The sequence below is a fragment of the Pelodiscus sinensis genome, chromosome 20, assembly GCF_049634645.1.
Source record: "Pelodiscus sinensis isolate JC-2024 chromosome 20, ASM4963464v1, whole genome shotgun sequence".
In the NCBI taxonomy this organism is placed as follows: Eukaryota; Metazoa; Chordata; order Testudines; family Trionychidae; genus Pelodiscus; species Pelodiscus sinensis.
The window spans coordinates 8,230,570-8,258,536 of NC_134730.1; the positions used below are offsets into that span (position 1 = coordinate 8,230,570).

The 27,967-nt window shown below is 44.2% G+C and overlaps 1 protein-coding gene across 1 annotated transcript; it reads right to left on the reverse strand.

The window, feature by feature from the left end:
• Positions 1 to 27,966, reverse strand: GSG1L2 (GSG1 like 2). Its single transcript, XM_075903565.1, has 5 exons — positions 27,672 to 27,966; positions 23,133 to 23,180; positions 13,735 to 13,887; positions 5,289 to 5,400; positions 1 to 301 (listed from the first exon to the last, which is right to left on the reverse strand). Exons 1-5 carry the CDS (start codon positions 27,964 to 27,966, stop codon positions 1 to 3), a joined length of 909 nt encoding a protein of 302 aa, XP_075759680.1.
• Between the last annotated feature and the right edge of the window lies 1 nt (position 27,967).

Sequence of the window (27,967 nt, forward strand, 5' to 3'; positions counted from 1 at the left end):
TTAGCAATACTCTTCACAGTTTGGTTCAGGGATATTTTTTAAATCTACAAACATTGAAAATCTGGCTGGATTATGAATGTCCTTTAGCTGATGCATGAAGTCCTCTGTAGTGCTAGGAAAAGGGCTGACATACATATTCCAAGCTTTCTCTGGAGCTCCAGGATCTGGAAACTTGTATTTATTCTTTAAACTTCTCTCCAGCTTTTTTTGTTTGTGCTTGAATTCCAAAATAGTTTTTGTATATCTGTTAATGGTGGTGACCGAGGCAGCCATACAGCAAGTGAAGGAACTCCATGCAAGGCTGTCAACAAAAAGGCTTGTTAGAAAGCGGCACAGCAGTTTTCCATCCACATCATACTACTGCATCTCCTAAATGTTTTAGCAAAAGTGATCAAACTATGGAATATCCATTTATTGTTACACATTTTGGATGAAGTGGGGGAACAGATTCCCAGTGGAAGCGTTTATTAGCTTATGTAGATCTACATCACTCAGGATTTAGCAGAGTTGAGTACGTAAGTTCAATATTTGCCTTCAATAATATGAACATTAAACTACATATTTGTGTTTTACAATTAAATGATTCTTGGCATAAGTGAGTCCCTATGAAAGAAGGGTCTTGCATGCTTCAGCTTGTTTCAATGTAAGAAACTGTTAAGCAAAGCTATATCTTGCTAGAATTTAAGTTTTAGACCCCAGAAAGCATGTTGTTGTTTTCAATTTGTGTATAATCCTTTCATAGCCCTTTCACTCTTGCTTTAGATCTCTGAAACCTGTGTTTGGAATGGGGGCATTCACCTCATCAGCACCACTTGCTGCTGAATTTGGTATGGCAGGCCTTTTCCTGCCCTCATGCTTCCTATAGTTTGCTGACCTCACTTGTAGGCCTTCATTGGTTCAGCCCTCCAGCCAAGTGACACAATCATGAAGTAAACCCCTTCCAGGAGTTATAAAAGTTCAACCAATTGCTAGCCCTCACCAGGGTCTTTAACCCAACAATTTAATGTGGCTCAATGTAAACACATAGGTCTGAGGACAGAATGTAGGCCACACTCACAGGATGAGGAATTCTATCCTGGGAAGCTGTGACAGAAAAACATTCAGGTGTCATGGTGGACAATCAACGCTGTGGTCGAATCAACTGATGCAATTTGGGAAGGCACAAACATGGAATCTCAAGTAGAAGCAAAGAGGTTATTTTATCTCTGTATCTGGCAATTCCGATGTCACAATTCAAGAAGGATGTTGATAAATTGGACATGGCTCAGACATTGGAAGATCCACAAAAATGATTATAGGACTATAAACATGCCTTATAGCAGTGGTACCCAACCTTTAGAGGCTCCCAGGCCCCCGGGAGGTGGGGCCACTCAAGGGCCGGGCACCTGAGGGGCGGGGCCGCGTGTCTGGGGGCACACCAGGGGATGGGGATGCCCTTGCACCCGGCACTGGTGCTGGCATGTGCCCCAGGGCTGGGGCTGGGGCCATCCGAGCACCTTGTGCCATGGGCCCGGGGCTGGTGCCGCCGCCCGAGCCGCGTGCCTGGGGCCGGCACCGCGCACCCGAGCGCCGCATGTGCCCCGGGGTTGGGGCCACCCAAGCGCTCCACACCCGGCGCCGGTGCGTGTTGCACACCTGGGGCCGGCACCTCCTGTGCACCGAGGGCAGGGCCGGCCCAGGTTGTCGGCGGGCACGCACAAATGCCCCGGCAGGCGCCATGGCGCCTGTGGGCACCGCGTTGGGGACCACTGCCTTATAGTGATAAACACAAAAATCTCAATCTAACAACAAAAAGATGGTTAAGGGCTGGTTGATCAGTCAATAACTGCTTTTATTAAGAATAAATATTTAATAATGTTCTTCAAGCTAGCAATTTTCTAATGGATAGAAAGTGGAGAGACAGTCAGACTGAAAATAAGGCATAGATTTTTAACAGAAAGGACAGCTAATACCATGACAACTTACCAGGGGTCCTGGTGGATTCTCCATTACTAGCAATTTGAAAATCAAGAATGGATGTTCTTGTAAAAGTTCTAATTTATGAATGATTTGGGGGCAGTTCTGTGGCCTGTGTTATGCAAGAGATCAGCCAAGATGATCAGAGTGGTCCCTTCTGGCCTTGAAATGTATGCATATATTCAAGAGTTTATTCACCCACAATGTAGTTTAGGTTGACCAAAAACTATTAATAAACTTGACCTAATTACTATCATCAGGAAAAAGCTTTTTCCAGGCCAGAAACAGACATTTTGTCATAGCCAACATCTGAGCACTTGGCATGCCCACATCCTTGGCAAAGACACTAAGTTTGAATCGCTCCTTTGAAGCAGGGAATTGAACTCCTGTCCCTCAGTCCAATTGAGCATCTTAAATAGAGGGCAACATGCTATGCTGGGGTGATTCAAAGTTTCTCCTTTTGAAGCTGTTCCACTTCTAATGACTATTCATTGGGCTACTGAGAATAAGACTGTCTCCATAAGCTGATAATTAAGGCACACAAACCTGACCAGACCTGTGGATTCAAATTCTTTCTCTCAGGCAGAAAGGACATCCACATCTCCTATTTCCCAGGGAACTGCTTAATCATCAGTGTATATCATGTTTGTCACTGCCCCCTCCCTCAGGAAGTTAAACTTCAAAGATTCTTACAAGTTTCTACCAAACATGTGCAAACTTTTAAGTTTTTTTCCTGGAAAAAAAAAATCAAACAATGAATAGTCTTTCAGCACTTCAGAGACTTAAACTGTAGATAGTATCATGAGCTTTCATGGGCACAACCCACTTCTTCAAATGAATGGTGTTTAAGGGGTCCAGTTTACATATAAAGAGCACAGAGCGCATGGGTGGAGGGGAGAGAAGGAAAAAAGGGGAAAGAAATTGTCAATTAGTGCCCATGCTAAATGAAGCTGATAAGAGTACTTTTAAGTACCCTTTGTTTGTATTTATGTCATTAGGATATAGAATGTAGCAGGCCATCCAGCCAACATCTTTGTTTAGACTTCGGGGCTGTGTCTACATTGGTGCGATCTTGTGCAAAAGCAGCTGCTTTTGTGCAAAAACTTGCTGCCTGTCTACACTGGCTGCGAGTTCTTGCACAAGAACACTGACGTTCTAATGTATGAAATCAGTGCTTCTTGTGCAAGAACTATGATGCTCCCTCTCAGGAATAAGCCCTCTTGCACAACTGTTCTTGCACAAGAGGTCAGTGTAGACAGGCAACATGAATTTCTTGTGCAAGAAAGCCCTATAGCTAAAATGGCCATCAGAGCTTTCTTGCGCAAGAGAGCATCTACACTGGCATAGATTATTGCACAAGATCATGCCAATGTAGATGTAGCCCTGTTGTAAGTATCAAACTTAAATGAAAATAAGTTCTGTAGCTTCTCTGAGCTGGCTTTTGAAATTGGTTTGAAATAATACGGTGACGTTGAGATCCATTAATGAGTACCTGGGCAAGTTCAAAATGAGAACTAGACTCCTTAACCACCATTAATCTGAAGAGGTGGGTTCTGCCCACGAAAGCTCATGACACCAGCTACTTTTTTTTTAGTCTCTAAGGTGCTGCAAAACTATTAGTAGTTTTTTAAGTTAGTGTCTATGCTAAATGAAGCCGATGGAGCTGATGCTAAGTGCCCAGTATTTGGGGTTTTTTATGATGTTAGCATGTGGAATGTAAAGGTAATCCAGTTAAGGTCTTTGTTTAAACCTCTGTTATAGGTATCAAACTTGTAAATGGAATTAAGCTCTGATTTTTTTTTTTCAGAGCCTTATTACCTGTCCAAATTGGGGGAGATTTTCATGAGGCTGGCAAAAGTCACCACCTTATGACACATGCCAGCCCCTTACCAAATGTAAAATCTCTGCTCTGCAGCATTGAGATACTAGAGACTTCTTAAAGAAAAGACTACATTATTTTGCCCATGAGAATAAACTCTGGCATTTTCCCCTACTCTCATTGAGAATGGTCTACTTTTAATACTACTTTATAGTGCAGAATGCTGGGGACAACATGTCCAGGCTGTCTTCATACTCATACATCCTGACTCAGAAAAATCCTCCAGAAATGTAGTAAAGACTATATGAGTACCATCATTACCAACAGGTGTTGGAGCTGGATTGGCCATGTGCTTCAGATGCAGACAGATGCTATCACCCGAATAGCAATAAAATAGACACTTCAGGCAAGAAAAAGAGATAAAACATGGTGCTGAGCTGAAAAACCTAAGATGCAGCTGGGAAACTACTGAATGACTTATCAGAAATCGACAGAAGTGATGTTGCTACCCTAAACATCAGAGGCATAGTTAGTTAGTGACCACTCTATACTAAGGAGGGTTTTTCAGGGGGAGAAAAAGGCTGTTTTTCTGAAAACTTCAATTATGACCACACTAATCACATTCTTTCGAAAGAAAAAAGAACAGAGGACTTTTTCTGACATTGGTACACCTTTTTCCATAAGGAAGAAGCCTTTTTCTGAAAGCTCTTTTGGGGGGAGGGAGGGAAGGCATGTGTAGATAGGAAAGAGTGAGTTCTTTTGCAAGAAGGAGGAGGAAAAAGCACAGGTGCACTGGTGGCCACTCCATCCATAGTAATCACAGCTTAAATGCAAGATAGCGTCCACACTGAATGGATGCTATCTTTCAAAAAAGCAGATTGCTTTGGCAGTGTGGATGCTCTTTCGGAAGAAGCTTTTTCAGATTATCATATCTGGAAAAGTGTCTTCTGAAAGAAGCCTGCAGTCTAGAAATAGCCCCAATCATTTTCAAAATGATGGATCTGCTTCAGCTGAAGTTTCTCCAAAATAATTCAGACTGAGGCAGGTAACTGGGAAGGAAAATTTCATCCTGGATTCTTGAAGTTTGGAAAAATTATAAGCAACTGAAAAACAGGGTTTGATAAACTGTCAGCCAAGCTTAATAATAAATGATGGTACAAGCCCGATCTATAGTGACAACAGATAAGACCTGTGGGGCAAGAAGGCCTGTAACTGGTGCAGAGGAGTGGAAGGGGAGGTCCCCCAACAGTGTCCTGTGCTTGAAGGTGGGTGATGAGGTGGGAGCTTTGATTCCTCCACACCTTGGGTAGTGTTAATACTGGCTGTCCTGGAACCAAGCAGCCTTATACTATTAAATGAGGCTACATACATTCCAAACAAAGAGATTGGCTGTTGTATTACAGCCTCCATGGAAAGTTCAAATCAGTCATGAATTGTTACCTGAAGACAAGAATGGCAAAGAGAGCAATTTAAATATTAGTGGAACAGTTACATATTTCAATGCAAAAATTACCAATAGGACCAGCCATAATCCCACATCTGAGGCCTCCAGTCTTCTGGACCAAGGTTGACAGTCATTTGAAATACAGTTGTATACATCATGTGAGCGACCATACCAAAGAGACCTACAAAAATATAACTTTGTTAGATATATATTAAACCTAGAATTTGCTATTGAATAGGCGGTGGCTGTCTACATTGGCAAGAAGCGACTGCTTTTGTGCAAAATCTTGCTACCTGTCCACACTGGCCGTGAGTACTTGCGCAAGAACACTGATGTTCTAATGTGTAAAATGAGTGCTTCTTGCGCAAATACTCTGATCCCGCTCAGGGATAAGCCCTCTTGTGCAACTGTTCTTGCACAAGAGGGCAGTGTAGAAAGGCAACGTTAATTTCTTGCGCAAGAAAGCCCTGTGGCTAAAATGGCCATCAGAGCTTTCTTGCGCAAGAGAGCGTCTACACTGGCACAGATGCTTTTGAGCAGAGGCACATGCCAGTGTAGATGCTCTCTTGTGCAAATACTTTAATGCAAAAACTCTTGTTAAAAGTATTTGCACAAAAACATGCCAGTGTAGACATAGCCAGAATGTTTTGTGAAGTATTTATACGTCTTTTTTTTCAGCTATTTTTACTCTCCATTGTAAAGTGAATGTAACACCCCCCCCACACACACACACAGACACACAGCTGGTGCTGCGACACAAACTAGCAACTCATACATGGGACGCCCCTTCCATGGAAGCCCATTCCATCAGTGATGATATTAATCATCTGCATAGCACATGCAAATCTTCACTGTACACTGAGGAATGAGGCTGGCATATTAAAAAGGTATCTAAGGTATACAAAACATACTGATTTTCAGTGACCGTGACATGCTTTACTCTGGCCAGCTACAATCCTTTAAACTGCTTTGAAAAGCTTATATGATATGTATCCTGAGTTGTGTGGCTTGGGGACTAATGTATATTCAGCTGTAATGGAAGGAATAACAGGGCTGTATCCTATAAGGCATTAACTTCAGCTATATTGGCATAAGGCTTGAGCCCTATGAAATTTGGCACAGATAAATGACTCAATGGAAAACTTGAGATTCAGGAGACCTGAAAATAGTGTTTAAAGAGAATTTCAGACCCCAGAAATGTGAGCCTAATCACAAGTGTGCCAAGACACCTGACCCCACTGCAGCCTGCCCTCCTGTTCAGCCCCACCCAACCCTGAGTCCATCAAGGTCCCTGGACCCAAGGCAGCACTTGCAGGCACACCATGTGCCACGCGCAGCCCTGTTCCCACCCCCACCCCTCGCTCTCCCATCCAGATTCTGAGCCCCCCTCCACCCTAGTTACTTTTTGTTTTTTAAAAAATATATACCAAGTTTTTGTTGTTCAACACAACTATTATTTTTATTGATTGTACAGGGAAAGGGGTCAGGGAGGGATTGTGGTGGGAAAGGCCTGGGGGCGGGGCAAGACACAGGCCCCCATTGGGCAGGCTCTGGGAGAATTACTGGGGTCCTTCAGAGAAACTCTCCCTCAGGATGCACATCCCCAACTGATGGGCCTGGCACATGGCAGCTTTCCATGACTGTTGGAAGCCCATTCACTCCTGGCTGGCGCCTGAAGGCACTTTCAACCTGCATGCGGGGCTGGTTCAGTGCACATTGAATTGTTCCCTGGTTGAAGTGGCCAGTGTATGGCTTCACGAACCATGGCACGAATGGTAGGCTGTGTCCCCAGCGATGTACAGTGGCATCTGTAAGTCCCCCATGCAAAAGTCCTGCTGGGGGAAGAATGTGCTAGTCTCCAGCTTGTGGTAGAGACTAGAGTTCCTAAATATGCATGCGTTGTTTGCCCGGCCTGACCACCCAACAAATATGTCCAGAAACGGTCCACGGTGGATGACTGGGGCCTGCAGCACTATGGAGAAATAGCCTTTATGTACTGTGTGGCTTAATATGTGGTGCATGGATTGGAATGTGGGTCCCATCAATCATTCCTCCTTGGTTTGGAAAACCCAGGACAACAAATCTGGCCACAACTGTGGCCAGCTCTTCAGGGGGATGACCCTGTGGGGTGCAGGGGCAAGGGCATTGCTCCTGCATCCAGGTAGAAGGACTCACAGATGAGCTCAGAATCAAGCCGGGGCAGGATTGTCAAGATGGTCTGCTGAAACTGCTGGGTAACCTGCAGCATGGCAGAATGGGGCCATCACATGCCTGGCTCCATAGCAAAAAAAATAAAAATAAAAAAAAATGCTGAGGTGCCCAACAAAGCTGGGCAACCAGAGCGTGCACTGCTAAAGCTTTGCTGTCCCTCAGAGGTAGGCAAGCATGCAGTAGAACCTGAGAAACGGCTGTCGGGGGGGGGGGGGGGGGTCCCTTTAAGCATGCTTTTCAGATAGCCTTAGACAACAGCACTCAAAAGTAACTGTTGACCTAATGTCTTGGCTGAAGTGGTTCCAGGTGGCCTTTTATATGAGTGTCTAATGAATGTGGATGCTCTTTTGAAAAAGCAGATTGCTTTTTCAATGAGCTTGTGCAGTGTGGACATTCTCTTTCCAAATTTTTTTTAATCTCTTCCAAAAAAGCTTCTTTCAAAAGAAGCTTGCAGTCTAGGCGTACCCTTAGAGAAACTTGCCAAACATAGCAAGGATGGTCATGTGAGATGTGGAAGAACTCAGTAGAGTAGAGACGACATTGGACTTTGGACTTTTGAAAAGAGTTCGTCTGTATCTGGTAAACAACCATGACAGGGATGTGGCCAGGCCTACTGTATGGGGGCATATTTCACTTTGAACAGGGTAATAACAGTAGTAGGTGATCAGACCCATTGCTAATGCAATGTTGGGAGCCCTCACTTAAGCTGAAACTCACTGGACCTAAAGTGGGTTTCTTAAACTAGGTTTTCACTTATCTCACCAGTGGGACAAGAGTGCACATAGGAACTGGTACCCATCACACAGTGCATATGTGTCCTGGCCTTATGGTTAGGGCACTGAGCTGGTGAGTAGAAAGTCTAAGTTTGAGATCCTGTTCTCCTTGATTTGAACCCAGATCTCCCACAACCTATGTATGGAGTGACTTTCTGTCCTTGCCTGTAGGAGATATTGAAGTGTTTACCCAATGTGGAATAACAATGTTCTGACGAGTTGAGCAACAGACTGGTTTTATAGCCCAGTGGCTTTGGGTACTCAGCTAGGATGTAGGAGACCTAGGTTCTCTACTGAAATGGCAAAATGCATAGCTTGGAGTTGGCTTACCTTAAGCCGAGCCTTGACGGCATCCACACTGCGGGAGGCCAACAGGAGCGAGCACTCTTGTCAGCTTCCTTTACTCCTTGCAAAAGAAGGTACTGGATGCCAGTGGAACTACCCTCAGTGTAAGATTTAGGGTCTAGACTAGACTCACTAAGTCGAGCACCAGAAGATCAACCTCCAGAGCATTGATCTTCCAGTAAGTATGGATGTCCTCTTAATCTTTAAGATGTGGATTTAGAGGCCCTGGTTGAGGTGGAGCAGGCAGGCTATGGAGAAGTTTAAATGGTCTCAGATTGAGACATTTGGTTCAGGCGCAAAGATCATTGGATTTTGTGTAGTCTTTGACAGAGAAACACAGAGCTGGCTACCAGAATATCTTTAAGACTAAATTCCTTGGAACCTGAAGCCAAAGCTGTCTGTCTAGGAAATAGATACAATCCTTGTAATACAGAATGTCATCTTGTAGTCTGAACTCAGCAATAAGTTGGGTACTGATGTCATCCTTGGTCTGGCAGGTTCAAGTGCAAAGGGGTTAGTGGATACCAGGGAACAGATGGAAGAGGTCAGGTTGTTCCCTAGGGTCCCAAAAACAAAGCTGGACACTGAGGATTGTAACTTCTCCTGCCAGGCTCACAGTATTCATTATTTTGGGAGAGAACATTGGCCTTTTCATTTCTGGCCCCCTGGAGCATTAGAAAACCACAAAATCAAACTGAGCAAGGAGGAGGGGCTAGTAGCTCTGAAATTAATTAAAGTCTTGCTATCTGGAGGTACTCTAAATATTTATGATCTGTCAAAACCTTGATGTACCTCATCCCCTCCCGTAGATATCTCCATTATGCAAATATTTCTTTGCTAGAAGATCATATATCATTATTTCTCCACCTCCATTAGCTTAGAAATAGAAAATGAAGTGCTACCATCTGGGTCAAAATTGTCCCTAGTGCAAAGTTTGACACATTAGCTTTTGCCGTAAATGGTTTTGTGGGATCAGAATGGATCAGGAAGAGTCCTGTGGTGAATATTCTTGCCAGCAAATTAAGGGAATGTGGATTGGATAAATGGACGGTAAGATGGATAGAAAGATGGCTAGAAGGCCGGGCCCAGCGGGTAGTGATCAACGGCTCGATGTCAGGATGGCGGTCGGTTTCTAGCGGAGTGCCCCAAGGTTCAGCTTTAGGACCGGTTTTGTTCAATATCTTTATTAATGATCTGGATGAGGGGATGGATTGCACCCTGAGCAAGTTTGCGGATGACACTAAGCTGGGGGGAGAGGTAGATACACTTGAGGGCAGAGATAGGGTACAGAATGACTCAGACAAATTGGAGGATTGGGCCACAAGGAATCTGAGGTTCAACAAGGACAAGTGCAGAGTCCTGCACTTAGGATGGAAGAATCTCGAGCATTGTTACAGGCTGGGGACCAACCGGTTAAGTAGTAGTTCTGCAGAAAAGGACCTGGGGTTTACAGTGGATGAGAAGCTAGATATGAGTCAACAGTGTGCCCTTGTAGCCAAGAAGGTTAATGGCATATTGGGTTGCATTAAGAGGAGCATTGCCAGCAGATCCAGAGATGTCATTATTCCCCTTTATTCGGCTTTGGTGAGGCCACATCTGGAGTATTGTGTCCAGTTCTGGGCCCCCCACTTCAAAAAGGATGTGGACGCATTGGAGAGGGTCCAGCAGAGGGCAACCAAAATGATTAGGGGGCTGGAGCATATGACCTATGAGGAGAGGCTGAGGGTCTGTTTAGTCCGCAGAAGCGAAGTAAGGGGGGGATTTGATAGCAGCCTTCAACTTCCTGAAGGGAGGTTCCAAAAAGGATGGAGAGAGGCTGTTCTCAGTAGTGACAGATGGCAGAACAAGGAGCAATGGTCTCAAGTTGTGGTGGGAGAGGTCCAGGTTGGATATTAGGAAAAACTATTTCACTAGGAGGGTGGTGAAGCACTGGAATGTGTTACCTAGGGAAGTAGTGGAGTCTCCATCCCTAGCGGTGTTTAAGTCTCGGCTTGACAAAGCCCTGGCTGGGTTGATTTAGTTGGAATTGGTCCTGCCTAGAGCAGGGTGCTGGACTTGATGACCTTCTGAGGTCTTTTCCAGCTCTATCATTTTATGATGATCTAGTTGGTGAAAGGAAGCTTGCACCTCTTTATACAGAAAGATTGTCACAGCCAACTAAGTTCATACTGTTCTGACTTCACACAGAGATGGTGTTGACAGAGCCTCTCTAGAGCACCATAGACTTGATGTTCAAGAAGGGTGAGGCTCTAAAAATCATAAGAATGTTATCCTGGTAGATGACACTGAGTCCATGTAAGTCAACTAAATTCAGCTCTGCCTTTGTTGCAGAAAATCAGTGTTGTTGAATGGCTATTGTGGCAGTGGCAGGAGCTGTGGGCCATTAAAATCACTGCTGGAATGCTGCTCTTCACACTTGTGCATGGCTCTGAGGGGGGGGGGGGGGCAGGTCCATCCTTTGGGTGGCATGGAGGGCATTCTGACCATAGTCCAGCCCATTCCGCTCGAGGCTTCATCCCTTCTCACTTTGACTGGGGGACGGTGGAAGCTGTTGGCCTCCCTGCCTGAAGGATATCATTGACAAGATGTCAAAAGCATTGCAAAGGACAAATGATGGATTTAAGTACTCAGCTTCCTGAAAAAATGAGGAAGAACGGCTCTTGAGCAAAAGGGGGGGTCTTGCGCAAAAAGGAGCCATCTACACAGTTCTTTTTTGCACAAAAACCTCTTGCACAAAAGGGATCTGAAGAGGAAATGCAAATGCAAGTGTGACATATGCAAATGAATGCTCCATTTGCATTTCCTCTTGTGGAAAAGCCTTGCAGTATAGATGGAGAATGTTGCCGTTTCTAAGGGTATGTCTACACTACAGCGCTATTTCTAATTAACTTAATTCGAAATAGTTAATTCGAATTAAGCTAATTTGAAATAATGCGTCTACACACACAAATTATTTCGAAATAGCGTTTTGCTATTTCGAAATAGCATGTCCACACTGAGTGGACCCTGAACCGAAGTTAAGGCTGACCGGAACCAGTGCCAGCAGGGCATCGGGTTAGGACTTAGTATGTGGGGCTGCTGCCTGAGGCTAACTGAGCTCCATGCTTAAAGGGAACCTACCCCCACCCCAGACAGACAGTTCTCAGGGTTCCCTGCTTGCTTGTCTACTTCAGTGAGGGACAGCAAAGCAGTCGTGTCTTGGAGTGCTCTGAGTGCCCGCACTTGGGACACCACAGCACTTGGCCACATGGAGCCAGAGCTGCCCCTGGGCACGCTGGTGCGTCTCATGGGATCGTTGCCATCAGCCCGGCTGCACTTGCTGCAGGCTGTCATCTGGGGGGGTCTATTGGGGGGCCTGTCAATATCCTGAAGGCCCTGAGGGAGAGGGTCCACTCTGAGGAGCTCTCAGCCATCCCGGTCCTCCCCACAGGGGGCTCATGCCCCATTCCTCCCTCACATCCTCCCACTTACCCCTCCCTCGCCCCTCTTCCTGATGTCAAATAAAAAACATGTATGTTCAAAAATAGAAACTGGGGTTATTGAACAAAACTGGGGAGGGGAAGATGAACCTCTGGGGAGACTGGGAAAAGGATGGGGGAAGAGGGAGAGGGTAACCTGGGAGGAGGGAGCTGGAAGGGGGAAGCTAGGGGAAAGGGGAGGGAAAGCTCAGGGTTCAGGGTTGGGGGTCTCACTGGACCAACTTGATTGTCATGCAAACCTGCTTCTAGGTTCACATGTGACCTTTGGTGGCCAGGCTGGCAGCTATCCTGCCATAGATGGCTGCATTCCTCCATCTAGTGCGGAGATCATGGATGTTGGTGGCACCCCCCCCCCCCCAACCCTGAATAAGGTCCATGATCTCCACCCTGGACCAGGAAGGCGCCCACCTTCTCCAGCCCCTGGCAGGCTCCTGGGAGCTGGCAGACAGCTCCCGGGGAGTGGTGGAGGGCGGGCTGCCAGTGGCTTGCTGGCTCATGTTTTGGAGCTCTGGGTCAGGGGCCTCAGTGGCCTCTGCTGGCTCTGGGACTGCAGACTTGGAGCTGGCACAGGCCATGTGGCCAGAGTCTACACCTTTAATGGCTCCGGGGCTGGGGGAAAAGAGTAAATTTTCCTGGTTGTGCCCGGAGTGGCTACCGGGGACCCCTGGGAAGGGCTGGAGGCCCCCTATTTCGAAGTAAGTGTCTACACGGCACTTAATTCCAAATAGCTATTTTGAATTTGGCATTACTCCTCGTAGAATGAGGTTTACTAAATTCGAAATAGTGGTTTGCATTTATAGACGCTATTGAAGTTAATTTGAAATAACGGCTGTTATTTTGAATTAACTTTGCAGTGTAGACATACCTGTGGAAACTATTTCATATTTAGCTAGAAGCCATTCTGTATAACAAAAGCCATTTCAGTTTCTTGTGTCTGCACGTATACTAGAGGGAGTGAACTGACCTTCAGTGATGTAAGAAAAGGCCAGAAGGATGGGCTGTTGGAATGTGTTAATGAACTATTTTAAGCTAAAGCCCTTACTCTCTAAAACCTGTTTCTTTCTTTGCTGATAATAATTCCTCTTTGAAGGAATTTGATTTGATTTCTTGCCCTGACCTCAAGACTTGTTTGGTTAAGGGTATACAATACTAAGATTGATTGTATTAGGCAGCCTTACTGGGCCCGGCTCTGCTGGGGTCATGTTTGGCTCACTTTGCCTTATTGATCAATAAAGCTGTTTGTTAGCTGCCAAAACAGAGGGAAGTTTTTGCTTCCAAATACCCTAAGGCTGTGTCTACACTGGCATCCCTTCCAGAAAAGGCTTTCAAGTAGGAATAAGAGATCCTCTGGAAAAGGCTTTATTTTCTGGAGAATCACGTCTAGACTGGCGCTTTTCTCCGGCTTATCTCCAAGCCGGAAAAAAGCGGCAGCCATGTTAATGCAAATGCCACGGGGGATATTTAAATCCCTCGCGGATTTGCCTATTCCAAAGTGCTACATTAGCATCCCTTTTCCAGAAGGGATGCCAGTGTAGACACAGCCTAAGTGTAATGAATTCCATTTACAGTAATATTAGAAAATCTAGGGCCCCAGTCCAGAGGCCTCATTCTGGCAAACTCTTTGATTTAAGGATCTGGTCCATAATTAACAATTTTGTCGCAAAAAATATCTTGAAGAGAAAAACATATATAAATCCTAAACTGTACCTGCTAGTACAGTAAATATCGCAGCAAAGGCATTGAGCTTTAACCCATCAATGATTGTATTGTAGTAGCACACTTCTATTGACATCAGAGTGGCTCCAGTCAGAAGCAAAATGATATAAAGTAGCTCTGCTACAATAGACAGCCACAGAACACCTGAAAAGACAAATCAATAGCAGGAATATTACTAAGCAGACATAACAGTGGTTTAGTTCATTTCCTCCTCCATTTCCTTAGTTTAAATCCTGGATCAGATCTTTGTGGGTGCCCATGCAACTTCTGACTTTAAAGGTACTTAGATACCAAAGAGACATTCTTATCTATCTTATTGGGTTTCATCTTATCACACAACTAAAAGTGAATGCTAAGTAAATAGCAGTCATCACATTTATAACATGTAAGCAGAATAGAGACCAGACCAGTGATAGATATACTTGGTTCTTCAAAAGGAACAATTTTACAACACTGAACAAATAGTTAGAAACCAATCAGCTGGGGGGAGGAATTTAATTAGAAAAATGTGAATGATAATTGGAAATTGCTTAAGACCACTTTACTAGATCCTCAGAAAGCAGTAATTCCAGAATGGAAGAAAGCTGTATTAGTCAAAATACTGGTCTGCTTTGGAGGGTAGGTAAAGGCAGCTACAACAAAGTTAATAATATACAACAAATGGAAGAAAAGTTGATTTTAATGACAATAAATCAAAAGGTAAGAATTGTAGAAAACTAATAATGGCAAGAAAGAGACAGTAGTTGAAATCAGTCATCAGCAAAGGTAAGAAGGAAATTTTACAACATATTAAGAATAAAAGAATGCTAACAATGGTTTTAGTTCATTGATTGGTTTTAGTTCATTGATAGATACAAATTGTAGAATTATTAATAATAAAGCTTAAAACACAAATATTCAATAAATTTCTGTTCTGTGTTTGAGGAAAAATCAGATGATGTGATTAATTGATACCATAACACTTTTTCCAGTTCACCAATGTCTCAGGAGGATATTAAACAGCAACTACTAAAGTGATACAGGACCAGATAACTTGCATCTAAATGTTTTTAAAAGATCTCACTGAGGAGCTTGCTAGATCATTAATACTGATTTTTCACTAAGCCCTGAAACACTGGGGAACCGCCACAAGATTGTAAGCAAGCTAATGTGGTGTTGGTGTTTAGTAAGGGATCATCCAAATAGTGATCTTGCGAGCTTGACAACAATCCCAGAAAAGAATGGTGCAGCTGATGCAGGTTTTGCTTGATAAAGAATCAAGGAAATATAATTGCCAATAAACACAGGCTTATGGAAAATAGTGTATCAAAAATAGATCCTAAACAAGTTTGGCTGATAAAGATAATTGTTGATGAGATATGCACAGAGTTCTGTAAGGCATTTGAATTATTACATGACACTTTGATTAAAGACCTCCAAGAGATATAAAAAAGCCATAGCAAACATTAAATTGATTAAAAACTGGCTTACTGCAATGAATATAAACTAAAAAAAAATAGAATTGGAAAAGGTTCATAGAATGGCAACAAACATGATGAAAGATATGGAACAGCTTTCATACAAAGAGGGTATGTCTACACTACCCTCCTAGTTCGAACTAGGAGGGTAATGTAGGCATACCGCACTTGCAAATGAAGCCCGGGATTTGAATTTACCAGGCTTCATTTGCATAAGCGGGGAGCTGCCATTTTTAAAACCCCGCTGGTTCGAACCCCGTGCAGCGCAGCTACACGGGGCACGAACTAGGTAGTTCAAACTAGGCTTCCTAGTTCGAACTACCGTTACTCCTCATTTCACGAGGAGTAACGGTAGTTCGGACTAGGAAGCCTAGTTCGAACTACCTAGTTTGAGCCCCGTGTAGCTACGCTGCACGGGGTTCGAACCAGCGGGGTTTTAAAAATGGCAGCTCCCCGCTTATGCAAATGAAGCCCGGGAAATTCAAATCCCGGGCTTCATTTGCAAGTGCGGTATGCCTACATTACCCTCCTAGTTCGAACTAGGAGGGTAGTGTAGACATACCCGGAGAGATTAAAGAGACTGGATCCATTCAATTTGGAAAAGAGGAGATTAAGGGCAAATATGAAAGGTGTAGCGAATGTAGGGGGTAGCTGGAGGCAGAAAGTGACCAAGTAAATTTGCTGAATGGCAAGGAAGGGAGCAAGGTAGCAGTAGTCAAATTTGTGTGAGGGATGAGCTGCATAAGGCTATGTCTACAGTACCCCTGTCTTGCACAAAAAATATGCAAATGAGGCAGTGTGGAATCCATAATTAATGAGGCTCGGCTTTTGCACAAGAGGCTTTTGCACAAAAAACTCTCTTGTGCAAGAGCCATTCTTCCTGGAAAAAAGCGGAAGAATGGCTCTTGTGCAAGAGGAGGGTTTTGCACAAAAGCCTCTTGCGCCAAAATGGAACTTCCTTAATTATGCCAATGAGGTACAGCAATATTCCACACTTTGCCTCATTTGCATATTTTTGCACAAAACGGGGGCAGCGTAGACATAACCTAAGTGTTTTGTGGAAAGCTATCTCTTGTCACCAACAGTAATGGAAGGTTTGATCTATTGGTGGTGGTCAACAAACCACTTATAGTCTGCTTTGGTGGTGTCAAGCTGGGATCTTACTTCCTCTTGAATATGAAGGAACCACTTCACCTGCTCGGAAGCTGGAAGGAGGTAGGAAGTTGAGATTAATGAAGGACAGAATCAGGGGTGGAAACAATAGCTTGAGGCAAAGGGTCTTTGCTGGGTAAACTTATGTTCAGAATTCTGGAGAGGGTAGGAGTTGGACACAGTTGTCTTGATGAAAATCACTGTATCTTGTTCTAAACTAACTAAATGAACAGGCAGTCAGAAGACCTGAATGGTATCACCAGTAGTGGATAGCATAGGTCAACATTTAAGAGGCAGAAGAGCTCCTGGGAAAGGTGGGTGACAAACTCTGATCTGTGATCTAATATGATATTGAAGATTGACAAAGTTTGCAAGCTGCATGGGTTAAGACTAATGGGCTATCACTTCTGCAATTAGGATTTTGCAGCAGAGCACAAAGTGAGTTTTGGATAGGTGGTGTACCATTTTGAATACAATTCTGGAATTAGGGAGCACCACAGTAAAATACATTTATATTGATTCCCACAGTCAGAAAAGAATAAGCGGGGAGCCCAAGGAGTCTAACAGCTTAGTGTGGGGCAGCTCCATATGCATGCGGACCTTTCCATGAGTCTGCATATGAGCTCACTGAAGTGTGCAGTCTAGACTACCAGAAATGTGTCTCAATCAGTTTTCCAAAATGACTATCCTGAGAGGAGTTGTGGCATAGCTGGAGAGTTGCAAGATGGGATCGGCTTGGGGGACATAAAGGCTATGTCTACCCTCGCAGCTTCTTGCGCAAGTACAGCCGTTCTTGCACAAGAATCTGCAGAGTGGCCCCACTGCCCGCCCGCTCTTGTGCAAGTAAATTTACAGTATGGCATGGTAAGAGAGGGCTCCTTGCGCAAGAGCTATGCTCTTTTTTGACCGGTGTAAGCCCTGTTGCGCAAGAGGGCAGTGTGAACACTCAGCAGGGATTTCTTGCGCAAGAAAGCCCTATAGCTAAAATGGCTACCAGAGCTTTCTTGCACAAAGCATCCACACTGCCATGGGCGCTCTTGCACAAAAGCACAGCTCGCACATAGCAGTGTGGATGTTTTCTTGCGCAAGAAGCTGCGAGTGTAGACATAGCCAAACAGTATCTGAACAGAAGTACTCCATTTCTAACAGAGAAGCTTGAATTGGACTTGGCATTAAGCAACATCTGCTTTGATACAAATTGCTCACTGTGTAGAGAATATTTTGCAAGGGCTAAAAGATCTTTGTTCATTAATACATTGGTGACATGTTGAGGTTTCAGGATGCTGGAGGATTCTGATGGACCTTTCTTGCCATCAAGGTAGTCCCCCTTGTGAGAGAGTGCACCAGGCTTGCTGTTGGCATCCAGATCAATAATGCAGCATGAACTCAAGACAAAGAAAAAAAAAACTGTTTCAGGGCCTTCACCGATCTCAAGTGTTTTCAGTGTTTATGGGTGGTAGTTTCCTAGATGGGGAAATGTACACCTTCCAAGAGGTGATGTCACTCAAAGGTGGCACTGATAGCTATCAGCTCTGTCATAGATTTTGTAGCTCCATTCTGTGGGATTAAACTTTCTGGCGTAGAATGTTCATGGATGGAGAATGCCTGATGGTCCTCCATGGTGGTGACAGTACTACCCCAATGGCATAACTGGAAGTTTCTGAATTGACAACAAAAGGCTGGGGTGGGCTTAAGAAGGAACAATCAGTTTCACACATACAGAAGTGATTGTCTAGGAAGGAGTACCACTGATAGGGATTTAGGGGTCATAGCAGATGACAAGTTAAACATGAGTTAACAGTGGGCCACCGTTACCAAAAAATGCAAACATGATTCTGGGATGCATTAACGGGAGTGTTGTGAGCAAGACACAAAGTCATTTTTCCACTCCACTCTGTGCTGATTAGGTCTCAACTAGAGTATTGTCCAGTTCTGGGCACCACATTTCAAGAAAGATGTGGAAAAAATGGAGAAGGTGCAGAGAAGAGCAACAACAATTATTAAAGGTCTAGAAAACATGAGCTATGAGAGAAGACTAAAAATTGGCCTTATTTAGCTTAGAAAAGAAGACTGAGAGGGGACATGATAGCAGTTTTCAAGTATCTAAAAGGGTGTTACAAGGAAGAGGGAGAAAAATTGTTCTCCTTGGCTTCTGAGGCTAGGACAAGAAGCAACGGTCTTAAGTTTCAGCAAAGGAGTTAGAGGGAAAACTTTCTAATTGTCAGGGTGGTTAAACACTGGAATAAATTGCCTCGGAGGGAGGAGGGGAGGTTGTGGAATCTCCATCACTGGAGATACTTAAGAGCAGGTTAGACAGATGTTTGTCAGAGATGATCTAGACCGTGCTTCTTCCTGCCATGAGGATTGGGGACTGGTCTTGATCACCTCTCGAGGTCCATTCCAATTCTATGATTCTATGAATATAGGTGCAAAGTTCTATCACAGAATAATAGGACAAGAAGGGATCGAGAATCACCTTATTCAGTTCCTTACAGTCATGAAAATATTAAGTACCTCTAGACTACACTGGACAGATATTCCACAACCTTCCTAAGCAGTTTATTCTAGTGCTAACCACCCTGACAGTTAGTTTTTTTAAAAAATGTCCAATGTACTGAATGCTAGGTGACTCCTTGCTTAAGCTAGCCAGTGGGAGATACCAAAACAAGGGTGGGACAGAGATAGTTGCCTAAGTCTGGGCATCAGGGATGTGTTGCTCTGTTTGGGATTCTCAGCTACAAACTTTTTCTTGTCTACATCATCTTAGCAAGAAAGACATCCCTGCTAATATTACCCTTGTGGTTGGAGTACTCACTTGGGATTTGGGAGACACACCTGTAGGGCAAAAGGAACTTTAACAAGGATCTGCCACTTATAATGTGCATAGCCCAAGGATTTGGGTGAGGGATATCCTGAGAGGGGCTCTCTTGATTTCTCCCGTGAAGCTGTCACACTCTGAATAAATAATAAAAAGAATCAGAAGGCCAACTTGACAGCGAGAATGACTCTATAGCTTGCTGCTTAGAGAAATCCCTTACAAGATGGATAATTCAGGCTCCAGTCCCCTACTCTCACGCTTTTTTAGTTATGATCTACAATGCAACAGTTTCAACCGGAGAGAGCAGGGAGCCCCACACAGCAGAATAGTCCAATGTTCTGTGGCTAGGATGTTTTCCAGAGATGGTAGATCGTTTTTCAAATCCCTTTTCTCCTTTCAGAGACTACGTGGATTTGAAGTGGAGGGTCTACTATATCCCAGTTGAGAACCCTAACTACTAGGCTAAAAGGTAGGAAGGAATTCCTCCTCCGTCACAGCTCTTCTATACAAGCTCACCTCTAGGGGCCTGATCTGATAGGCAAAGTTTGAAGCATTTTTTGGATAGGGCCCACAGGCGAGTTAGGTGGAGGAACATCTATTTTCCCCAGTTTGTGATTTGCTCTGGAACTTAGATGTGTGGACACCTGGCAAGAGGCTACACTGTGCATAGCATAAGTAGGCTTGTAATGTAAAAATGAAGGCACAGATGAGTGGGGGAAGTGTGAATCCTAAGGAGGGTTGTGAATCCTAAGGAGGAGAGGGGCTGATTCTGGCATATTGGTGCCTAAAATGGCAGTTAGATGCCAGAATGCAGAAAGCCACAATTAATGGAAAGCAGAGATATTAATGAAATCTCATTTCTTACAAGTGGTACATCCATAACCCATTGTCACTGAAGAACTAGCAATGGGCAACTTTCAAACTCACGACATATTTCAGCAACTAGCAAAATCTCATAATTTCATATGCGCTAATGAAATATGGTATTTTGAGAGAATGAGGAGTTTCAGCAGATCATGACCTTTCATATAGAATCTTACTTGGCATGTTTTGTGTGAAATAACACAACCATATATGACTTGTGAATGAGGGTTTCAGGGTACTATTTTGAGGAATAGTTAAAGGGGTCTTGTTGAGCCCATCAGCATGGTGGAGGAAGCCAGCTCTGTACTCCTGGAAGGGGCAGGGCCTCATGCAAGAAAGGGTGGAGCTGGAGCAGCCAGCTCTCAGCACTGCTCAGAATGAACCACACCAGCCCTCCCAAGCCAGCTTTGAGAGTCACCCAGTGTGCCAAATTGTGCTCCGGCAGCAATTTAAAGGGCCTGGGGCTCTAACAGTCACTGCTTCCATACTGTAGTGACAGCGTGGCACCTGGAGGGTGCAGGGCTAAGGGAAGATGCAGGTGCCAGAGGATTCTGGGGGTGAAGCAGAAGGGCAGACACCTGCAGGGGAGGGACTAGCATCAGAGGAGAGAGGCATGGCAGGTGTGTAGAAGGAGGTGTTAGAAGAGGGGATGAGGAGGGGTAGCTCACCTGATCGGAGTGGGCACAGGGGGAAGAGAATTGCTGGGGGGGGGGGAACAGGTCACAGGAAGGCTGAGGGCAGTGAGAAGGGCAGGAGTCAGGATAGTAGAGGAGGGTTAGGAGTTGGAGGACAGCAGGCAGATAGAGCAAGGAGAGGAGACATGGCAGCAGAGAAAGTAAAGGTTTAAAAATATTTATTAATAACTTGGTATGTTGCCCATGGCCAGTTTGTGTCCCATGGTGCAGTTTGGGTTTATGTGAGGATCAACACATGGCTGGCGAGTGGGAGCCAAAATAAAAAAGTAGTCAGTGTAATGATCTTCTGTTTGTGTTTTAGTAGTTAAATTTTTGAACTGTCATTGCTCATGAAAAGTGCTGTCACATGGGTAGAAATCGGGTAAATATTGCATCTTATCAGCAGAACTGACTTAAATGGGGCCTGTGTGTTGTACAGTCTTGCCTTAATCTTTGTATTCATGCCTGTCAGTGTGAGAAGCTATTTGTATATATTTGCTTGCATATGCAACCACACTTAAGTTGAGGCCCTCAGCATGTTCTGTAAGTATCAGTGTGGCCCCTGGGGCTTCCAAAGTTGAGTTGCCCTAGCTCATCCCAGACAGATGTCTGTCTAACCTGGTCTTAAATATCTCCAGTGATGGAGATCCCGCAATCTCCCTAGGCACTTTATTCCAATGTTTAACCGCCCTGACAGGCAGGAAGTTTTCATTCTCTCATTGAAGTTTTTAGCTTTGTATTGAGTCTTTTTACATGGCAACTCTGTATTATGTCTTGGTAGAATAGTCCCTAGGGCAAGTGAGGCAGAGACTGTCCCTGTGGGGCGAGTGAGGTGGGAATGGATAAGACGGAAGGTGAGCACCTCTGGGCAGTTGCAAAGGTTGGAGAGGGGATGGAAGCCAGATCCAAGATCAATGAGCCCTGGGAAGTGGGCCCATTGAAAGAGACTGGACCTGTAGATGCCCTGGGGGTCAGCAGCAAGGGTCTGCTTTGAGAAGCCCGCTCTTTGGAGGTGAATGTGGTAGCATTGAGACACCACCCAGAAGCCAGTGCCAGACACTAATTGCAGAGTCATGGGACGGCTCTCACAGATCTTGCACATGCATAAGATGATAGATCTGCAGGAGGGGGGGGCAGTGGTGTAGCGAGGGAGCCGGAGGGGTCAGTTTCCCCTGTGCACCACACTAGGGAGGCTCCAATTTAATCCCATTCTGCTCCCCCGTTATCCCTTCAGCTCACATGCTCCTACTCTGCCTGCCACCAGCACCTGGAGCCTCCTCCCAGCCTCTCTGCTCCAAGCCCGACCCTCCTCCATCTCCACTGGCAGGTTAGTGCATGTGGGAGCCTGGCCCCAAACTGTAGGGGGTAGGGGAAGATGCGGTACAAGTTCCCCTCAGCTGTGCACCAGGTTCGGGGCCATGCCACATGGCGGGGGGTGGGGCAGAGAAGCAAATTTGTCCTTTACCCTCGGGCACATAACACCCTCGCTACGCCTCTGACTCCATGAAAGGGTTCATGCTGAGAATCACAAGTGGAGGGCTCTCCACTCACTGACCTGTCTACCAGATGCACCAGAGTAGCCACTCAGGGTATGTCTACACTACCCCGCTAGTTCAAACTAGCGGGGTAATGTAGGCATACTGCACTTGCAAATGAAGCCCGGGATTTGAATTTCCCGGGCTTCATTTGCATAAGCGGGGAGCCGCCATTTTTAAATCCCCGCTGGTTCGAACCCCGTGCAGCATGGCTACACGGGGCACGAACTAGGTAGTTCGAACTAGGCTTCCTACTTTGAACTACCGTTACTCCTCGTGAAACCGCGCTGCACGGGGTTCGAACCAGCGGGGATTTAAAAATGGCGGCTCCCCGCTTATGCGAATGAAGCCTGGGAAATTCAAATCCCGGGCTTCATTTGCAAGTGCGGTATGCCTACATTACCCTCCTAGTTCGAAGTAGGAGGGTAGTGTAGACATACCCTCAGGCGCCCAAGACCAGCTCTTCTTTTCTTTATGCCCTTCTCAGCATTTCATTCCTGGCTGGTTTGCTTAGGCAGTTCTCTGTTTACCTTCGTGGTTTCCAAGAGTCTCCGTCTTGGGCACCGAACTGTCTCCATGTGTTGTATGGTGTTTACCTGGGGGCTGAGGGTTTTACAGGGTGACACACCTTGAGGGATTCGGCAGCACAATGCTGAGTAGAGCAATTTCTGAATGTTTAAAATCAGATTCGATGCTTTGGAATTCCCACCCTTACATTTTATCAGATTCAAACTTCATGTTAGTGTTTTGAAAACCCAAATAAAGTCCCAAAACTTTCCTCAGAGATTAAAGAGGAGATTTCCAGAGGCAGAAAGGGGAAAGTATTTAGAATGCTAAATGTGCAGCAGGGAAGGTATAGAGCCCCCACGTACTGGAAACAGATATTTACCTCGATCTGCAGGTGGAGTCAGACTGATAAAACTTCTGCATTTCTCACCTAAAAGACATACGCAAATTTAAAGTTTAAAACACAGAACTAGATGATTAAAACGTAAAGAGGCAAAATTTACTCCTGTATTCCAGTTAGTATGAAAGACATTTCACTGAATACGTGTGTGTGTGTGTGTGTGTGTGTGTGTGTGTGTGTGTGTGTGTGTGTGTACACACTGCTGCTTATAGTTTAGAACTGCACGTATGGGAGCACTTGTTTTAAGTATACTGTGCACTATATTCTCCCAAACTAAGTGAATGAATCACTAAATTTATGATGAAACCTGCATGAAGCACAGAGCTCAGGCTCCCAAACAATTTAATTTTTTTAGTAATCTTTTTAAATGGTAATTCCATCCCTATGAATTCTTATTGTTCACTGTTTTATAAAAAAAAAAGCACTGTAATCAATTTTGTTTCCAATAATATTTTATTCTGGTTTTCAACCCTGAAGCACTGAGTTATATATGCCAAAACAGAACAGGTCTCCAAAATTTCTCCATTTTTCTCTTTTCTGTAAGATTTATTGAGAAGGAATCCCCTGTTTATCTGGCTCCTTTTGGTTCAGTGTCTTCCAACATTCCCTCAGTCCTCAAAATTGGCATGTATTTGATTTGGTGATTCTGTCTCTTTTCAGTTTGGTTTTATGAGAAGCAGTCTTATTTCAGGCACAGCCCATTCTCTTGGCACAACCAAATCCTTACATTGCTTTAAGTTATGCTAAGAGGAAGCTGTATACCTAATTTATCCTAAGGTAAAATTTAGGAAAAAGCTGGTGAACAACTTTTGCCTAGGCAAGTTGTGTGGGTTTGAACATGTACTAATGACATCATGCAGAACATTTAACTTGACATAGAACGTTGCAACACATTTCACCATATTATTGACCAGTGACTTATTAATTTTCCAATGATACTGCACAAGGCATATTTTGCACAAAGTCTGGTGTATAGGGTGTGAATACAGAGGCAATTTTGGTCACACTTCCCCCTTCCAAATCTGCAGGATGGCTAGTTACTGGCTTAGCCAGAAGCAGTAGGTTAGTGTCCTCTTTTGGTCAGGGTGCTTCTGGTCTAAGGTGAGAGACTGTAGAACATGTCTGGCTCTTTTCTCTCCACGGTTGACATCAAAGGCCTTTGTCGACCTCCCTGTTATGCCTCGTGGGATGAGGTTTACCGGGGAGGTTGACAAAGGCCTTTGTCGACCGCGGAGCATCCAGACTATCGTGCTGTGCCAACAAACAGCTGATCGGCACAGCGCGGCAGCCATTTTAATTTAAATGAAGCGGCGATTATTTAAGTCGCCGCTTCATTTCCCTCTGCCTACTAACCTAATCTACATGGTTCTGTCAACGGAGCCATGTAGTCTAGACGTACCCTTAGAAGCTGGCTTTTTAAACCCTCTTTTTAAGTACCTGTGACCCCTTATCCAGGGATCCCACAGGGATTAGGGATCAAAAAGTGACTGTCTATACCTGTTAGGAAGCTCTCATCCTTGCTTAGCAGGCTACTAGGCTCAGTATCTGGTTCCTTCAGACAGACCTCGCTGTAAACTTTCATCAAACAGCACAACATACTCACTCAAAGGATCATATGAGCGGTGAGGAGTCCTGTGGCACCTTATAGACTAACCGAAGTGTTGGAGCATAAGCTTTTGTGGGCAAAGACCCACTTCGTCAGATGCATGTTATCATATAGTTGCTTCTTCTGTGCCTGGAGAACTTTCACAACTCCTCAGTTTGCTGTTCCTGTTTGCTAGCTCCTTTATATAGCTTATAACAGCTTTTCAGCATTTCTACTTCAAGCAGTTTAGTATGCCCACATTGCAAATGAATACAAAGCAGGACCACTCTCCTATATTACTGCAATTCAGAACATAGTTCAATGTGGATGTTGAGAAAGAGGAGGGGTTAGCGATTCTATACCCAGAAGAGGTCACTATGATCTTCTAGCTCAGGCCAGAGAACTTTGGGGAATTAATTCCTCTTTGAACTAGATCAGATCTTTTAGAAAAACATACAAACTTGATTTGAAAATTGCCAGTAATGGAGATGCCATCATGGCTCATGGTGGATTGCTCCAATAATTAATTACCCCTAGGCTATGTCTACACTGCCATTATTTTCTGAAAATGCTTTAACGAAAATTTTCCATTAAAAGCATTTTCGGAAAAGCGTGTCTAGATTGGCAGGATGCTTTTCCGCAAAAGCACTTTTTGCAGAAAAGTGTCCGTGGCAATCTAGGCGTGGTTTTCCGCAAAAAAGCCCCGATCGCCATTTTTGCGATCGGGGCTTTTTTGCAGAAAACAGTACTGTGCTGTCTACACTGGCCCTTTTGTGCAAAAGTCTTTCGGAAACAGACTTTTGCCCAAACGGGAGCAGCATAGTATTTCCGGAAAAGCACTGACAATCTTACATGAGATCGTCAGTGCTTTTCCGGAAATTCAAGCGGCCAGTGTAGACAGCTGGCAAGTTTTTTCCAGAAAAGCTGCTGATTTTTCCGGAAAAACTGGCCAGTCTAGACACAGCCCTAGTGTTAAAATGTTATGACTTATTTTCAGTCTGAAATTGTCAGTTCTCAAATGTCAACCATTGCATTGTTTTATATCTTTGTCTGCTAGATTGAAGAGCTCACAAGTATTTCATGGGGGGCAAATATTTAATAATGAAGTCACCCTTTAGCCATCTTTGTTAAACTAAATAAATCAAGCTCCTTAAGTCTATCACTATAAGGCAACTTTTCTTTTCTTTTTCATTACTCTTTTCTGAACCTTCTTAATTTACCATCACCATTCTTGAACTGTCTCAGGAATTGATTCACTCTATAGCACTGCCTATCTGTGTTTTTAAGCATTTGCTTGGGCACGTGGCAGCCTTAGGGGTAGGGGCAGCAGCAGCAGAGGAGTTGGGTACCTGCAGTGGTAGAGCATACCTCCATATCTAAAGAGATGGTAGTCTCATTGTTCGAAGATGGATGAGAGAATTTCTCCCCCTGTGAATCAGGACCAGAGATGATGCTGGGGGGGGGGGGCGGGGGCTTTAGTGAAGAATCTCAAATTACTTTCCAAAAGGTTCATTGTGAAAACAAAGCTCCCTTGACAAGTGGTGGCCCCTCCAAACTCAGTTTGCTTCACCTTCATGTGATCTAAAGAATGCCTGCTTGTTGCTCAGATTTGAAACCTGATTCCAGCCTCTTGTGCTCACTAGTGAATCTCAAACCCCAACTGGCCTCCCAGCCCATTTAGATCTTGTGAACAAAGCTCATTAAATTGATTGCAATGAACTTTTTCTTTCAGTCATTCACAAGGTACAAAAGCTCTCTCGCCTCTATAGTCTACTCTACAGGGATCACTCCCCCCAGAATGCCTCTGTTTCTCATCTCTGAGACTTGGTTCATTTGACCAGAGGGGCTTCTCTGCTAATCCCTGCTGATGACCGTTTAAGATGTCATGCCCAACATTTATGGAACTAGTTGCTAAGAGTTTGAGGTTTATAGGTCTGGAGCGATCGGACCCCTCTGTCATCTCTTTTCTGGTTCACTTCTCTTTTGGGAGCTACAAGGGTTAATAACTTGGAAATCTGGGCTTATACTAGACACTGTACTCTATTAGATAAATAACCTTACTTTAGAAAGCTCAATCAGAAGTTTCATGTTGTTGCAAACTAATTTCATTCTATACCATCTTGGTGGTTAGTGTTACTCAGAGTGGGCCTAGATTATACATTTGATAAGCATTTATGATAAATGGACAAGGTATTCTTCAGCAGGGAAAACAATGCTTCCCCTTTGTTTAGGAATGACAACATCATGACAACAAGAAAATAGGCAAGTTTCATCTCTTTACGGGGAGAATGAGGAAACCCAGAAAAGTGAATCAATTTTTTACAATAAAACGTCATTCCTAGCACAACCAGGGCTTCTAGAAAACATGTTTATAAAGTATCAGCACAGCCGCTGTAGATTAATAATACATACATTAACATGACATTTTAAAATAAGAAATGAGATCGTCCTTCCTGTTTTGTAATCAGAGATCTAAAGAGATTATGCTCAGATTATCAGACATGTTTCTTTTAATCCAGTGCACCAGTAAATCAAAGAAATAAAAAACAATCTCAAACCTCCTTTCTTATTAAAAGTCCTTTAATTTGCTGCTCTGCCTAGAAGAGCAAATCTTGTTAATTTTTAATGGAAGTAGCTATAATTAGTTAATGCTCATCTAACCATCTAATGCTAATCACTCAAAACAAGAACCTGTACTGCAGTCTGCCATTCTAATTGTCATAATAGTTATTTCTAAGGGTTTATGTGAATGTGGCTTTTTTCCCCCCGGAATCCCTACTGACAGTTTGGATCTCCTCCCTCTGCAGAGTGGCACCCTTGTGACAGATACCTTTCCCCCTCAAGCAAACATGCAGCTCTATAGGAGCAAGGTAGCAGGAGACACAAAGCATTTTAGTGAAACACTTTTTAAGTACATTTGTCTGGCTATTACTCACCTTCCCCATTAATAATCTCCTCACATGAATACCAGATTCCAGCATGAAACTTTCGGTCAACGAACTTGTCATCGCCGGTCTCCCAGATGTACTGCACGGCATTGCTATTGTTCACATCAGAATTATTGAAGCGGATGCAGTGAGTCCCTTTTCCCTGATCTGTGCAGAAAGGTTTTGCAACTTTTCTTGTCCCTTCACACCAGTAACTGCTGCTAAACGCTGTGATGGAGAAGATTAAAGAGAGAAAACTGAGTGAGAGTGCTACTGAGGCTCTCTGCCGTCTGTATATGCCCATG